The 14904-nt window shown below is 36.5% G+C and overlaps 1 protein-coding gene across 2 annotated transcripts in view; it reads left to right on the top strand.

The window, feature by feature from the left end:
• LOC127960269 (rap guanine nucleotide exchange factor 4) overlaps window positions 1-14418 on the top strand; it is a 30981-nt gene extending 16563 nt beyond the window's left edge. The window contains exons 1-27 of one of the 2 annotated variants that reach the window (XM_052559910.1): window positions 114-379; window positions 2574-2646; window positions 2728-2792; window positions 3697-3803; window positions 3899-4020; window positions 4864-5047; window positions 5203-5287; window positions 5379-5439; window positions 6189-6265; window positions 6371-6517; window positions 6635-6741; window positions 6869-6954; window positions 8519-8597; window positions 8778-8928; window positions 9061-9149; window positions 9261-9291; window positions 9429-9507; window positions 9822-9968; window positions 10327-10424; window positions 11344-11469; window positions 11558-11736; window positions 11872-11962; window positions 12203-12253; window positions 12422-12509; window positions 12604-12668; window positions 12921-12975; window positions 13407-14418. In XM_052559910.1, coding sequence (XP_052415870.1) covers window positions 2589-2646; window positions 2728-2792; window positions 3697-3803; window positions 3899-4020; window positions 4864-5047; window positions 5203-5287; window positions 5379-5439; window positions 6189-6265; window positions 6371-6517; window positions 6635-6741; window positions 6869-6954; window positions 8519-8597; window positions 8778-8928; window positions 9061-9149; window positions 9261-9291; window positions 9429-9507; window positions 9822-9968; window positions 10327-10424; window positions 11344-11469; window positions 11558-11736; window positions 11872-11962; window positions 12203-12253; window positions 12422-12509; window positions 12604-12668; window positions 12921-12975; window positions 13407-13534 — 2556 coding nt within the window. In that variant the 5' untranslated portion in view covers window positions 114-379; window positions 2574-2588 and the 3' untranslated portion in view covers window positions 13535-14418. Of the gene's footprint in view, window positions 1-113; window positions 380-2573; window positions 2647-2727; window positions 2793-3696; window positions 3804-3898; window positions 4021-4863; window positions 5048-5202; window positions 5288-5378; window positions 5440-6188; window positions 6266-6370; window positions 6518-6634; window positions 6742-6868; window positions 6955-8518; window positions 8598-8777; window positions 8929-9060; window positions 9150-9260; window positions 9292-9428; window positions 9508-9821; window positions 9969-10326; window positions 10425-11343; window positions 11470-11557; window positions 11737-11871; window positions 11963-12202; window positions 12254-12421; window positions 12510-12603; window positions 12669-12920; window positions 12976-13406 lie in introns of those variants that run through there. The other variant, XM_052559909.1, reaches the window with a different exon arrangement.
• Window positions 14419-14904: the final 486 nt, after the last annotated feature.

Below are 14904 nucleotides of genomic sequence, written 5' to 3'. Positions count from 1 at the left end.
TAATACCCTTAATAATTGATGAAGCCTCAAGCTGTTGAGAGCCTTTTAGCAGCCCTCTTCCTCACTCGTGTGTAATGCTGTGGTACAGGGTGAATTGAGCGAATGCGGCTCTCTGATTGGCTGCAGCTATTGCCTGGCAACGGCTACTGAAGTCCAGTCAGATGCTCAGCCAGAAAGATCCAAAGAGCAGACACTGGATCACATTATCCATACGTGTGTAACTGGAGCATCAGGGTGTGCGGGTATGATTTCATGTCTTTGTGCATCTGACTGGAAAGCAGAGGAGCGTTTGCTGGATAATGCTGGGAAGTTTGCCGGGTTTAGGAAGTAGCCAAGCATCACGTCCCTGTCGGACTACACTCCACAAACTCTTCCAAGGGTGAGTCCCATTGGCTCATTGTCTTTAATGCATAAAGATTTGATGCTGTTTTCATAGTTTACAATCAGGAAACCACACTTATAGATATATTACAACCAGCACTGGGTTCAGAGCCACAGCAATATCAATGTAGTTTTTGAGGTTAGTGATGTCAGATATATTTTTTAGCGAATGGTATTGTTTGTTATTGGTGCAAATCATGGTTCTGCTTTTTGTTACATAACATATGATGTTTGAAGATGTAGTATTGCTTATAGGATGGTCAGCCCTGAACTTGCACCGGCGGTGTGAGGTGAATATCAGCTGCTGAAAGCAGAGGATGTGCGCTGAATGTTGAGGGTCTTCCGTCTCTCCGGGACAGTTCAGTGCCAGGCTGCAGGGGGCACCGCCTGACCAGGCGATGAGGGAGGAAGTACTCTTGTTTTGTGTGCTTATGTGCTGTTAATTGCATAATCCTGGCTGAATGACTTAACCTATGTGAAGGCAGCCAGCTGGAATGAGCAACAGTGTATTATGTGTCTGGGGGACGGGAAAAGTTAAGAAAAGTTAGCTTTTGTTTCAGCTTCAGGAAGCAGGAAGGAAACAGGATATACAAAGTGCATTTGTGTGAATGGGACAAAGCCTGTTTGAAGACTTCAAATCAGTGGCCAAAGAAAACCAAGTGCTCCCGTTGTAACCCTCTGTGTTTTCTCTTTAACTCTAAACATTCAGTTCACTTTGTCATACAGAATGTCCTCTGGACTCTCGCTCACTTCTACTCAATGGAAGCACAACGCCTCAGAGTAGCTTGAGCTGTAGTACTGCGTTTGAATGAATGAAGGCTCAGTGCATCTGTATTACATCATCTCACTCAGAGATCCGTAACCTCACAGTGTGTGGTGAAGGATCCTGTGGAGTTGCAAAAACATACATGTCCCTGTCTGACAGCATTTCGTTTTACTCTTTTAGATAATTTTAAATATTATTTCTCAGTTTACTTTCTGGAAAAGTCCAGAAATGCATCTTATTCTATTCTATTCTATTCTATTCTATTCTATTCTATTCTATTCTATTCTATATCAATAGCATTATGTCAGAAACATTTTATACAAGTAATTACACACCTTTTTTTCTAAACAAGTACAAAGTATGTATAGTAAATACACTAATGATTAAAGGTTTGTTTAAAATATATATTCAGCAATGATGCATTAAATTGATTTTTTTTTAAAGGCTGTTCTTTTGAACTTTATATTTAAATATTCAAAATTCTAATTGAATATACAATTTACTAATATTTCATAAAATTACTTTTACTGTATATTTATTATATTAATGCAACCTTACAAAACACTAAAACTCAAAACATTAAACATAAAAAATGCAGTGTATGTGAATGTGATATTACATACATATATTTGTAAAATTTGATGAATAACTGATGAAGTGAGAAGTGTAACTGATGAAGTAAATTGATTGCTGAAAAATTTGGATAAACCAGTAATTATTCTTGTAGTAATTATTAAATGTCCTTAATGCTTAAAATAAGAAAAGTTTATATAAGATGCAAAAACCATGTAAAACATTGACTATATTCATAATGTTTTTCCTATTTCCTTCCTGCTTTATATATATATACACACACACACACGCACACACACACACATATATATATATATACACATATATATATACACATATATAACACATTATGTTTTTTTAATTTTTTAATTTTTTTAATTAATGATTTAAATACTTTTCTGGAAAAACAAGAAAAGCACTGATTAAGAATATATATTTATTATTTGAAATCTTTTGCTGTAAACTCCATTCACACATGCCAAATAGATGACCTTCTTAGCCATATTGGAGTAGGTGTAAACAGATTTCCAGCAGGTGCAGTATAATGTGTGTGTCTGAACTCTAGGTGAGTTTGGGCCGGTATCAGAGTCTCATTCATTGCATGCTGTTCCTCTGTTGCATGTGCCGCCTCGTCACCCATCACCATGGCGATAGAGAGGAAAAGAATGAAAACATCTGAATATTCATAGTGATCGTTGCCAAGCCACAGAAGGCTTCATTCTGATTGGTGGAGCTCTATGTTCTTACTACAGAGCTTTCAGTTTAATGATGTAAAGGCAGTTCACCTGTTTGAAAATGACTCAGGTTTTGAGGCTAAGAATATATTTTCATTGTGTCATTCTGTGTCTTGCAGAAATACAGACAGTGCATGGCTGGGCTTCTAGCACCGCCGTATGGAGTGATGGACAGCGGGGCTACAAATGATAGTGAGTATCACATACATACAAACATACACACTCACATAACACAGCAGTCATTATTTCACAACAATCTTCTGTTGGATGCAGGAATGATGGACAAAGAGAATCTCAACAGCGACCCTCTAAATTTTATGTCCAAAAACCTGAATAAGGTATGATTGGTTTAATTTCTATTTTGACTTACACCCCATTTAGTGAAAGTTGCACAATGTCCCCATTCATCACCTTTACAGTTTAATGGGTTGTGTCGATATAATAAAAATACATTAAAAACTGATTTTTTTTTTATTAAAATCTATTTAAATTACTGTTTTGTATAATAATAATTTTTAAAATTTAATTTATTCCTGTGATCAAAGCTGAATTTTCAGCATCATTGCTCCAGTCTTCAGTGTCACACGATCCTTCAGAAATTATTATAATATGATTATTTGCTGCTCAAGAAATGTTCCTTATTATTATCAATTATAACCAGTTGTGCTGTTCAATATTTTTCTAGAAACTGCAATATATTTGTATTTTTATTTGAATTCCTTGACGAATATGTTTAAAACAAAATCATATATTTTGAATATATAGATTTTTGTTACATAATAAATGTATTTACTGTCATTTGCGATCAATTTAAGGTGTCTGTGATGAAAAGTATTAATCCCATACTGTTAAATGGTCATATATTTTTCTATGTTGATTACAGTCCCTGTACTTTGGACTTGCAGATCAATATTTTAATTATGTCATGTTTGCACAGTTTCCTGAGAGTGACTTAAAAACAGTTTCTGATGATTAATTTGACACTAATTCCCATTTCCATGCGCATAACTCAAGACCGCAGACACAGCTTTATGTTAATTACGTCTAATTAATTGAATTTAAAACACACCATCTGCTAACAGAAGGTCTTTTATGTCATTTACACTAGCAAAATGAGTGCAGGCCATTGAATCCCATTAAATGTGCTGCATGCTGTGATAGATCAGAAAATAGGCTGTGCAGGAGTGTTTTTCTGTGCCTCACTCTCAACTTCCTCTCTCTCTGTCCCGGATTTCGCTTCAGGTCCCGTCAGAGAAGATTTTGAGGGCAGAAAAAGTCTTACGTAATGCTATACTGGCCAGAGCTCCTCACATGATCAGAGATAGAAAATATCATCTGAAAACCTACAGGTGTGTGTGTGGCCTGTGACGTTATATGGCACAGCGTGAGCAAGGTTTACTCTTTTAGGTCATGTGTGTTGAATGTGATCTGCGTGTGTTTACAGGCAGTGTTGTGTGGGCACTGAGCTGGTCGACTGGCTGCTTCAGCAGAGCTCGTGTGTTCACAGTCGGGCTCACGCTGTGGGAATGTGGCAGGTGCTGCTGGAGGAAGGGGTCCTGAATCACGGTACACCTGTGTCATTTACTGCAGTGACAGCCAGGTTAACAGTCGGGTCATTCCTACTATGCAGTAACTTTTCACATCTTTGCCTCGGGCGGTAAAAATAAATAAATATCAAACTCACAAATTATACTAATTAAACTGAAAAACATTCACGAATTGTTCTTTGTGATTATTAAATGATCATATACATTTTTACAAATTGTTTCACTACACTGGTCTTAGTAAATTTGTTCATTTTAAGCATTGCAGATGTTTCTTTCTTTTTTTTCATTGATTAGAAGTTTTATTAGGAATATTATTTTAAGCATAACAAATATAATATATTTATATTTGTATATAGTTTAGGTTTTAGTTAAGTTTTAAGTTTTAGTCATTTTATTGTGTGATTTTGTAAATTTTTTATAATACAAAAGTTATAAAATATTTCTTATTTGATATTAAATTTTTTGTCATTTTTACCTAATATTTATATTTCATTTTGTTTACTTTATTTCAATAGCCGAACACAATTTCTAATATTTTTGAGCTTTTGTTGACAAGGAATCATTTAGGTTTTTTTAGTGACCTCAAAATCACTTTCTATCATGTTTTTGCAAGAAGCTATTTAAAACCTGGAGAAAGATATCTAGTGTTCCCATTCATCTCAATGACACTTGTTCAGCTGCCGCAGCTCTATACTACATTGTAGAAATGACCCAGCTAGTTAAACCAAGTAAGGGCTTGATAAATTAAAAAGAATCCCCCAAGAACTTTTTTAAATGACTCTAATTAGAGCATCTGAATGGATCCATGCACCAGATCACATACATACTGCATTTTATCTGTTCTTTCTTTTTATGCCGACAGTCGACCATGAGCTGAACTTTCAAGATAAGTACCTCTTTTACCGTTTCCTTGATGACGAGGAGGAGGATGCGGTGTTGCCTAGCGATGATGAGAAACGTGAAGCTGAGGAAGAGCTGCAGGAGACCCTCCTCTTCCTTTCCCAGATCGGCCCTGATGCCCACATGCGAATGATCCTCAGGAAACCGTGAGTGACCAACAGCGCCCCCTGCAGTATTGAAATCTGCATTTGGTTCCATTAGGACAGGAATGCTTCTTGAGCCCACAAATTCTGCTACTGTCCGCTTTTACTCTTCCTGAACTACTCTCCCCGTCTTTCTTTGTCCCTTGTTCTCTTTATAGGCCAGGTCAAAGAACAGCTGAAGACCTGGAGATTATTTATGATGAGCTGCTGCATATCAAAGCTCTCTCTCATCTGTCTAACACTGTAAGTCCTCCATTGAGACCTCTGTGCCTCATTTCCACAGTAAAGCCTGTAATCAGCACTGGTCTGAGCTGTGCTGTGCTGTCCTCTGCAGGTGAAGCGAGAGCTCGCCGGGGTCCTCATCTTCGAGTCACATGCCAAAGCAGGCACTGTGTGTGAGTTTCAGTGTCTCTCTACTGCTCTTTCAATTCTGATCATTAGTGTTGGGGGTAACTCAGGTTACGTAATCAGATTACTTTTTTCAAGTAACAAGAAAAGTAAATTTACATCAGATTATCAGAGTTATTTATTTTATTTTTTTAAATAAGTAACGTAATGTTGTCCCATTTATTTATTGAGACCTCTACTATCCCTGTGTTAAAGGGATAGTTCACCCAAAATTTTAAATTCAGCAATCTTCAAAATATCTTCTTTTATGTTCAACATAAGAAAGCAACTCATACAGGTTTGGAACGACATGAAGGTGAGCAAAGGATGACAGAATTTTCGTTTTTGGGTGAACTATCCCTTTAAGAGAAATTAGGAGTGAAGTGTAGATTTTTTTTTTTTTCATAGAGTAACGCAATATTGTAATCCTTTACATGTGTTGTATGCTTTACTTTTAAAAGTAATTTTCACCAACACTCATTATTAACTCATAAATGCTGGTGGTATTGTAGAACTTTTTGGGGTCATCAAGATTTTTTATATATTTTTAAAAGCTCATCAACGCTGCGTTTTTTGATTTGAAATTTTGAGAGGTAATGTTTGTATGTTGGTTACAACCCCAGTATAGGACACAAGGTGGTAATATATAAAATAATTTAGTTTTTCTGGCACATACTGACTCCAAACTTTTGAACAGTAGTGTAAACACTATGATGGCTCAGTAATATGCTATGTATGTTTGCGTTTCTTATTTTAGTGTTTAATCAAGGGGAGGAAGGCACTTCTTGGTATATTATCCAGAAGGGATCAGTAAATGTAGTTATCTATGGCAAGGTAATGTCATGTCATATTACTTCTATTTATTTATGACTGCATATGTTTTCATTTATTTATGTAGAGTGATTCTAGTGACTAACACTATTAGATGTGTGTGTTTAGGGTGTGGTGTGCACGCTGCATGAAGGAGATGATTTTGGCAAACTGGCCTTGGTGAACGATGCCCCCCGCGCTGCTTCCATCGTACTCAGAGAGGACAACTGCCACTTCCTGAGAGTGGACAAAGAGGACTTCAACCGGATACTCAGGGTATACAACATCAGTTATTGCTGACTAATGATGAGTAGTTAGTGAACCTTACAGTGGTAAAATGACCTCTTGACTGCATGCATTTTCATTTGTGCATATGTGTGTTTGTGTGTGTAGGATGTAGAAGCAAACACTGTGCGTCTAAAAGAGCATGACCAAGATGTTCTGGTGCTACAGAAGAGTCTCCGGCCCTCCAGCCATGGAAACATCCAAGCCCACTTCAAGTATATGATCACATCCTTCAGTCTGCTTAGTTTATACATACATTTCTTGATCCATCGTCAATAAATTAATCTATCCATGCATTTATTTGAACAAATTAAATTTTCTGTGTCTGGGTTTTCTGGACAGATACACTGTGATGTCAGGAAGCCCAGAGAAGATTCTGGAGCATCTGCTGGAGACAATGCGACTGGACATTCATTTCTCTGACCCAGGTACTGCACCTTAACATTCATCGCTAAATTAGATAAAATTAATTAACTTAATTAATCTACTTAAGCTATATGTGAAAGGAATAGTTCACCCAAAAATGTACATTTGCTGAGAATTTACTCAGGCGTCCAAGATGTAAATGTTTGTTTCCTAATCAGAAAATCACTTGCTCACCAATGGATGCTCTGCAGTGAATGGGTGCCGTCAGAACGAGAGTCCAAACAGATTATCCACACCACTAACTGAAAAAAAAATGATACTACTTTTTTAAGGCAAGTGGTTGCAAACATTTTATGCGAGCTAGATTTAAATAAATAAAAAATGTTGAAAGTTTGTCAACTAAATTTGTTTTGTTTAAGTGTAGCTAAAATAAATGGATTGCAACCACTTACCTTAAAAAATTAAGTAAATTCAATGAAGAATTTTTTTCAGTGCTCCAGTCCATCAATTAACATCTTATAAAGCCAAATGTTGCATGTTTGTATAAGAAACTAATCCATCTTTACGACAGTTTAACTTTAAACTCTTGCTTCTGGTCAAAATATGAGTCCATAATCTATAATAACACTTCCTCCAGTGAAAAAGTCCATCCACTCTTGTCCTCTCACATCGAACATCACCAATATATTTGTTTAGAACTGTTTTTTGCTTGTAAAGAAGTCAGAGACAGCTTTATGGCCAAGTATGTTTGCACATACAAGGAATTTGTTTTAGTGTCACAAGCTTCCAGTACACAGAGACAAAAATAAATACAAATAAGATGTATTAAAAAACACATATACTGTATAAATATAAATAAACCGCACACAAAAAATGAATAAACTGTATGTACAGGTGTGCTAATGAGAAAAAAAAGAATAGGAATAGAAAAAAACTAAGTTGTAGGGATGTACAAGGATGTAGGGTGATAAATAAGTGTTCCTGTAGCTCAATTGGTAGAGCATTGTGCTATCAAGCGCAAGGTTGTGTGTTTGATTCCCCGGTAACACATGATAGGTAAAAATTGATAGCCTGGATGCACTGTAAGTCACTTTGGATAAAAGTGTCTGCTAAATGCATAATTTTAATTTAAATAAGTAAAAGTTTATTGCACAAACTTTAAGAAACTGTATATACAGTAGTAAAACTGTAAATAGTGCTTGATCTTTGCATATTTCTCTCCTGATTCAGGCGACACAACTTTTTTTATTGGCGTAAGCAATGTTATTAATAGAGATCGAGGACAGTTTGAAGTTAAAAACATTTTAAGGATTGATTTGTTTCTTATAAACATGGTACTTTTGGCATCATAAGATGTTAAATGATGGACTGGAGTTGTGTGGATTGTTTGTGGATTATTGTGATGTTTTTAGCAGCTGTTTGGAGACTCATTCTGACGGCACACATTCACTGCAGAGGGTCTATTGTGGATCAAGTGATGAAACGTTACATTTCTTAAAATCTGTCTTGAAAAAAGAAACAAACTTGGATGGCCTTAGGATAAGTAAATTCTCAGCAGATTTTCATCTTGGTTGAACTACTTTTTTAATAAATGTTTATTAAATCTGCAATATTTTTTATCCAAAGATCCAGCTCTTGATGATTTTGCGCTCATGCATTGCGTCTTCATGCCCAACAGCCAGCTGTGCCCCGCCCTTCTGGCCCAATATCCTTCTAGTGAAATCAATCAACCAATCAGCTCTGTCTATCTCTCTGTCTGTCTATCTATCTGTCTGTCTGTCTGTCTGTCTATCTATCTATCTATCTATCTATCTATCTATCTATCTATCTATTTGTAATTACACTGATTTTGTATGTATGGGTATGTTTCTTAGCGTGTGTGTACCTACCACTCTCAGGCCTCTCAAGGCTCAGAGCAGGAGCGTCTAGACTACTCTGTTTCCAGCAAGAGACGGGTGCTCAGCTTGGCTCTGCGCTGGGCTGCCCTGCAGGGCCACCATCTGCTGGAGGATGACACCGCGCTCAGCTTCCTGGAGGTCATAAACATACACAAACACACACATGCTAGCATAGAATCACTTACCACCAGTCTGCATGGTGATATGATAGTAGTCAGATGACACCAAACTGACTATTATGCATGCTAAATGTGTTTTGTGTGTATTCAGGAGCTGCATGGGTTTGCAACTAATGATGCAAGAGTTTTGCGTCCACTGAAGGAGCTACTTCCTGAGCTGGAGAGGATCATCAAGCAGTAGTAGGTTTTTTAGTGGGTTTTGTATGTGCCTTTTGGGCTGTTATTATTAGTTTAAACTGAATGGTTAATGTTACTGATGTCAACATGGGTTTGTTCATTTCATGTTTCCAGTCCAGATGATGCACGAACCTCTCAAAAAAAGGTAATGTAGATCTGCTTTCTTATACTTTATTGTTTATAGATCTACTGTATAGCTATATCTGTGGTCTAAATTGGATTGTTTTAAAAAATGATAAATATTTTGCCATGTTCATATGCATTTGGTTGTTGTTATCTTAGCATAAAGTCCTGCTGCGACAGTTCAGCTCTGGAGAGGAGCGGCTTGCAAAAAAGCAGCCAATAAGGAGCTTTGATGACAGTGAGTATGCGTATGTATATATCTATTTGAACAGTTTAGAACTTTTAAGAGAAAAAATTGAAACAAAGGAAAGTCATGAGAGTAAAAACAAATGAACACGAAATATGTTTCACTATTTCTGTGTCACAAAAAATTTGAAGAAAATAACCTGGAAAAAAACCTGGATAGATCATTTTCCAAATTTCTGAGAATGTTCCCTGTTAGGTGGGATATAGAATAATTTTTTGGAATGCTGAATGCATGAATGAATGAATGAATTCGATAGTCAGTTAAATTTCCTGTCTCCTCATCTTTGTCTTTCCGTGTGTGTCTAGTTCTCCTGAAGGTGTACTGCAGCGATCACACTTACACCACTATTCGTGTTCCTGTGCTGGCCACGGGGAGAGAGGTGACCGCAGCTGTAGCGGATAAACTGGGATCCACTGAAGAGCTGCTTTTGATAAACCTCAGTGCATCTGGAGGTGATCTACACACACACACACAATCTCATGATGAAATATTGGTTGCCCTTAGAGATGTGACAAACAAATACACTCAGAACTTTGTAGATATTCAGCCTTTTTGTTGCTCTAGCAACATTCTGTACTGAAGCACTCTGTTTCTGTATTACATAATCCACTTCCAGATCAGTTTCAAATGAAACCTTTCAGAAAGTACCAGCAGAACTGTAAATCAAGTAATGGGTTGAAGTTTATGTGATCGTCTAAATATTAATGATAGTAAATAAAGTGCATGAAATCTATAATAAAAGGTATTAGGTGTTGATCTTGTGCAGCTGTTCAGAATGTGATTTGTGGTCTGGGCTTTATTTCTGTGCAGAGAAGCAGATTTTAAAGCCCAATGATGTATCGGTGTTTCAGTCGCTAGGAGTGAACGGCCGATTGTTTGTCTGCTCCAGAGAACAGCTTGATTCACTGGTGAGACCAAATGTGGAGTATTTTGACACTTAAAGGAATAGTTAACCCAAAAATGAAAATTTACTGAAAATGTATTCACCTTCGGGCCATCCAAGATGTTGATGAGCTTGTTGCTTCATTAGAGCAGATTTGGAAAATTTTGCATTATATCACTTGCTCATCAATGGATCCTCTGCGGTGAATGGTTGCCGTCAGAATGAGAGTCCAAACAGCGGATAATTACTTTGCAATAATCCACAAAACTCCAGTCCATCAGTTAATGTCTTAAAGTGAAAAGCTGTGTGTTTGCAAGAAACAAATACATCATTATGGCATGTTAAACTTTAAACTGTCAATAAAAGTCCATGATCTATAATAACACTTCCTCCAGTCAAAAAGTCCATCCACTGTTGTCCTCGCATATAGAGATATTTTCTACAGTTTTTGCTTGTGAACAGTTCTTGATCTGTACATATTTATCTCCTGATTCAGATAGAAGAGATTGCTTTTTCACTGGAGAAAACAATATTATGGATAGAGAACTATTTTAGCCAGAAGCAGAGGTTTAAAGTTAAACGCATCTTACTAATGTATTTGTTTGCTATAAACATCTCATCTCTCATCTTGACGGCACCCATTCACTACAGAGGATCCGTTGGTGAGGAAATGTTCTAAGGCTAAATTTCTTTATTAGTTTCTTCATAGGAAATATGTTCTGATGAAAAAACTCTTGTTCAACTTGGATGGTCAGCACGTGAATACATTTTTTCCAGATTTTTATTGTACATTCAGCTTTAGTGAGCATAACAGACTTCTTTCTAAAACACCTTAGTTATTCAAAAGTGTACAAATATTGAATATTGAAATATTGATTATTTTTAATTTGTAATTGTGGAGTATGTGTTTGTGTGTATTTAGTAATGACACTGTGTGTGTGTAGAATCCTCTTCCAGAGCAGGACGGTCCCTCCACAGGCTCGATGTCCAGTTTTGAGCTGATGAGCTCTAAAGACCTGGCCTTCCAGATGACACAATATGACTGGGAGCTTTTCAGCTGTGTACATGAGGTAAAGATGCACATACACTGACACACGCACAAATGATGTTTTTAACCCACAAAATGTATACTTTGTCTGTGTGTGTGTGTGTGTGCAGTATGAGCTGGTGTATCATACGTTCGGACGGCAGGCGTACAGACGCTCTACAGCAAATCTGGAGCTGTTTCTGAAGCGCTTTAATCAGGTTCAGCTGTGGGTGGTCACAGAGGTTTGTCTGTGCGGGACGCTCAGTAAACGGGTACAGCTACTCAAGAAGTTCATCAAGATTGCCGCCCAGTGAGTTCTCCAGCACACATAATTTAATTTCTCCAGAACTCATGATGAATTTGCACCTGATTTAAGGCATTGCATGTTATACTGACTGATTTGATAAGCACTTTATATATGTGTGCTGTGCATTTATTCCCACAGCTGTAGGGAGTTCAAGAATCTGAACTCTTTCTTTGCCATTATTATGGGCATGTGCAACCCAGCAGTCAGCAGACTCAGCCAGACATGGGAGGTCAGAAAATAATAAGCCTAGTATAATATTATATATATATATATATATATATATATAATATTATATATATATATATATATATATATATATATATATATATATATATATATATATATATATATATATATATATATAAAATGTGCCATATTCTTTTAAATGTATTCTTTGTATTCAAATTTTCATATTTTGAAGTGTCTATACCATTTCCAAAATCCATTAATAATTTTTCCCCCTTTTTAGAAACTGCCTAGTAAATTCAAGAAGTTCTACGCGGAGTTTGAGAGTTTACTAGTGAGTCTATTTCAAACATTTTAAATTCTAGCTCTCTCTTCTTAAAAAATATAAAAAAATTATTGAGATGCATTATTTATTAAAGTATGATTTAGCTCTCTATCTAAAAAAATATTTTATTATTGAGACGCATTGTTTATTAAAGTATGATGTATGTGTTGCTCTCAGGATCCATCCAGGAATCACCGTGCATACCGCCTCACTGTGGCTAAGATGGAGCCGCCAATCATTCCCTTTATGCCTCTCCTCATTAAAGGTGTGGGCGGGGCCTAGCCCCAGTATTCTTAATGATAAATACTGGTTATCACAAATATTATATCATGACATAATGACATTTCTACTCTTTTCAGACATGACATTCACTCATGAGGGGAACAAGACTTTTATTGATGGACTGGTGAACTTTGAGAAGATGGTGAGTCTCTTACTGTCATCTCTGTAGGTGTTGTAGTAGTACACAGACATTTTTTTTATTATTTTTAATATTTTTATTTATCTTTATATTTATTTCAGTTTTAGATGTAATTGTAGTAAATGTACTTCAGTAAGTTAGCATTGAAACATTTCTCATTTTTGTTTTGAAGTTTTTCATGTAATGTTTAGACTTTATTTCATCTGGCCAGCTAGAGCGTATGTATTTATACTATGTTTGTTTGTTTGTTTGCAGCGGCTGATTGCTAACACAGTCCGGGCGATGAGGCACTGCAGGAGCCAGCCGTTCAGTGAGTCATCTACACACTAATGCTCTTTTTCATTTCTCTTTATGCCTTATGAGCTGCCCTAGTTATAAAGCTACATCCCAGAGATCAGTCAATCACGTCATATTCATAACAATCTGAGTTTAGACAATCTGGAAAGCAGAACTGGCCATGTCTAGAGGTAAAAGAGAATGGATTGCCATTAAATCACAACAATTGTAAAAATATCCAAATATTGTAAATATAGTCCCATAAAAATTTATGGTCAAAACTGGCAGCTGCGGTTGCCAGAAATTTAAAATACTGAGACAATGTTTACATTATGGTCCTAAATGGCATACTGGTACTTTATAACTAATAGCTGTAGGTTAATTAGTAAAAGGTTAAGTCAACCACATTTCATTGTGGTTCAGCAATTACTAATGGAAGTTTGACCCTGTTCCCTCCTCCATCAGATGCTGAGGTGTCTCCAGCTAGCAAGAACCCACAGGAAGTGAGGAATTACGTGCGTCAATTGAATGTGATTGACAATCAGAGAACCTTATCCCAGCTTTCCTTCAGACTGGAGCCGAGACGGGGCTAAAGACCAATGCTCAGACTTTTTCTCTTGTTTTCCATCCCTCTCTCTCTCTATTTGAAATACATCCACTGTATATCCAGTTTACAGTAGAACTCAATATTACATTGATCAGCTGCTAGAGCAGCTGAATGCTGACTGTATGTGCTTTCACTGCCAACTGAACTACATGTGCAAGATGCATTCTCATAAGTATGATTGTTTGTGTGCGTGTGCGAGTTGCATGTTAATGACTTCAGTCAGCATAAGAGCTACCTTGAAAGTGTGTGTTTGTGTGTGTGTAAGCAGAATGCACTTGGTAAAAGTGTTCATTCTTAGATCCAGTTATGTGAGGCCCTTGTTCATTCCCATGATACAACAGTGTAAACCTGCTGCCTGTGCTCAAGCCTGCATTTCTACGATCCTACGAAACCTTCAGAACAATCCTAAAAATAAGAGTTTAGTACAAGCTACATATCATGCATACAAAAAACAGTGACACAATGATCGTATCCCCGCCGCAGAAAATGAATCATTGGTACTCTGTAAAACCATCCAGGCCTCAATGTCTTGTGGTATGTTGTTTTAAGTCATATAAATGTCAGTATTCTGGCTCAAGGACTATTTTTTATCACTGGTTAAATTGTGTGCTAGTAACTTACCTCTCGCCATAGCCTGTAGCATTATTGAGATCATTTTGTACATTGAGTTATATTTTTGGATATGGTTATATGGTTGGACCCATTTTGCTAAGTTATCATAATCGGTCTGAGAAGGCCTTTGTTTGCTCTCATCCTGCCTTTTGGAAAGTGAGACGCTGTGTGTGTAGGGCGCTTATTTTCTTTCAGGAAAATGTCTACGCCTACCTTGTAAATGGTATAATCTAAATAAATGTATCACTGAACACTTGGTGTTGGTGTGATTGGACTTTTCAATCCAAACAAGTGTTTTCCTCTCGTTTCCTCTGTTTTATGTATTCTGTCTCTGTTCTGTTTTGCTCTTATTTGTTATTTGGGACAATAAAGGGTTAGTTCACCTCAAAATGAAAATCCTGTCATCATTTACTCGCCTTCATGATTTAAAACTTATGGATTTATTTCACCAGAGGAACACAACAATAGTTAAATGAGTTAAAAGATTTTTATTTTTGGGTGAACTAGCTTAACAGAACAATATATACATATTGAACAGAAAAGACTATTGCCATAAATGAACAAGTTTGCACTACCGTGCGCTGGTATGCAAGTATGCTAATGTTAAAATATATATCAGTTCCATACAAAACAATATGAAATATCTAACACAGTATTGCAACTGAAAAGTACAGATGAAGATTTCAATGCAGTATTAAAAATATTTATAGACTTAACTGATACAGATGAGATGTGTATGCTGAC

This window comes from Carassius gibelio, chromosome B6, assembly GCF_023724105.1.
Source record: "Carassius gibelio isolate Cgi1373 ecotype wild population from Czech Republic chromosome B6, carGib1.2-hapl.c, whole genome shotgun sequence".
Taxonomy (NCBI): Eukaryota; Metazoa; Chordata; class Actinopteri; order Cypriniformes; family Cyprinidae; genus Carassius; species Carassius gibelio.
Note: the sequence above shows the minus strand (reverse complement) of the source record. Positions and strands in the feature narration are given on the sequence as shown.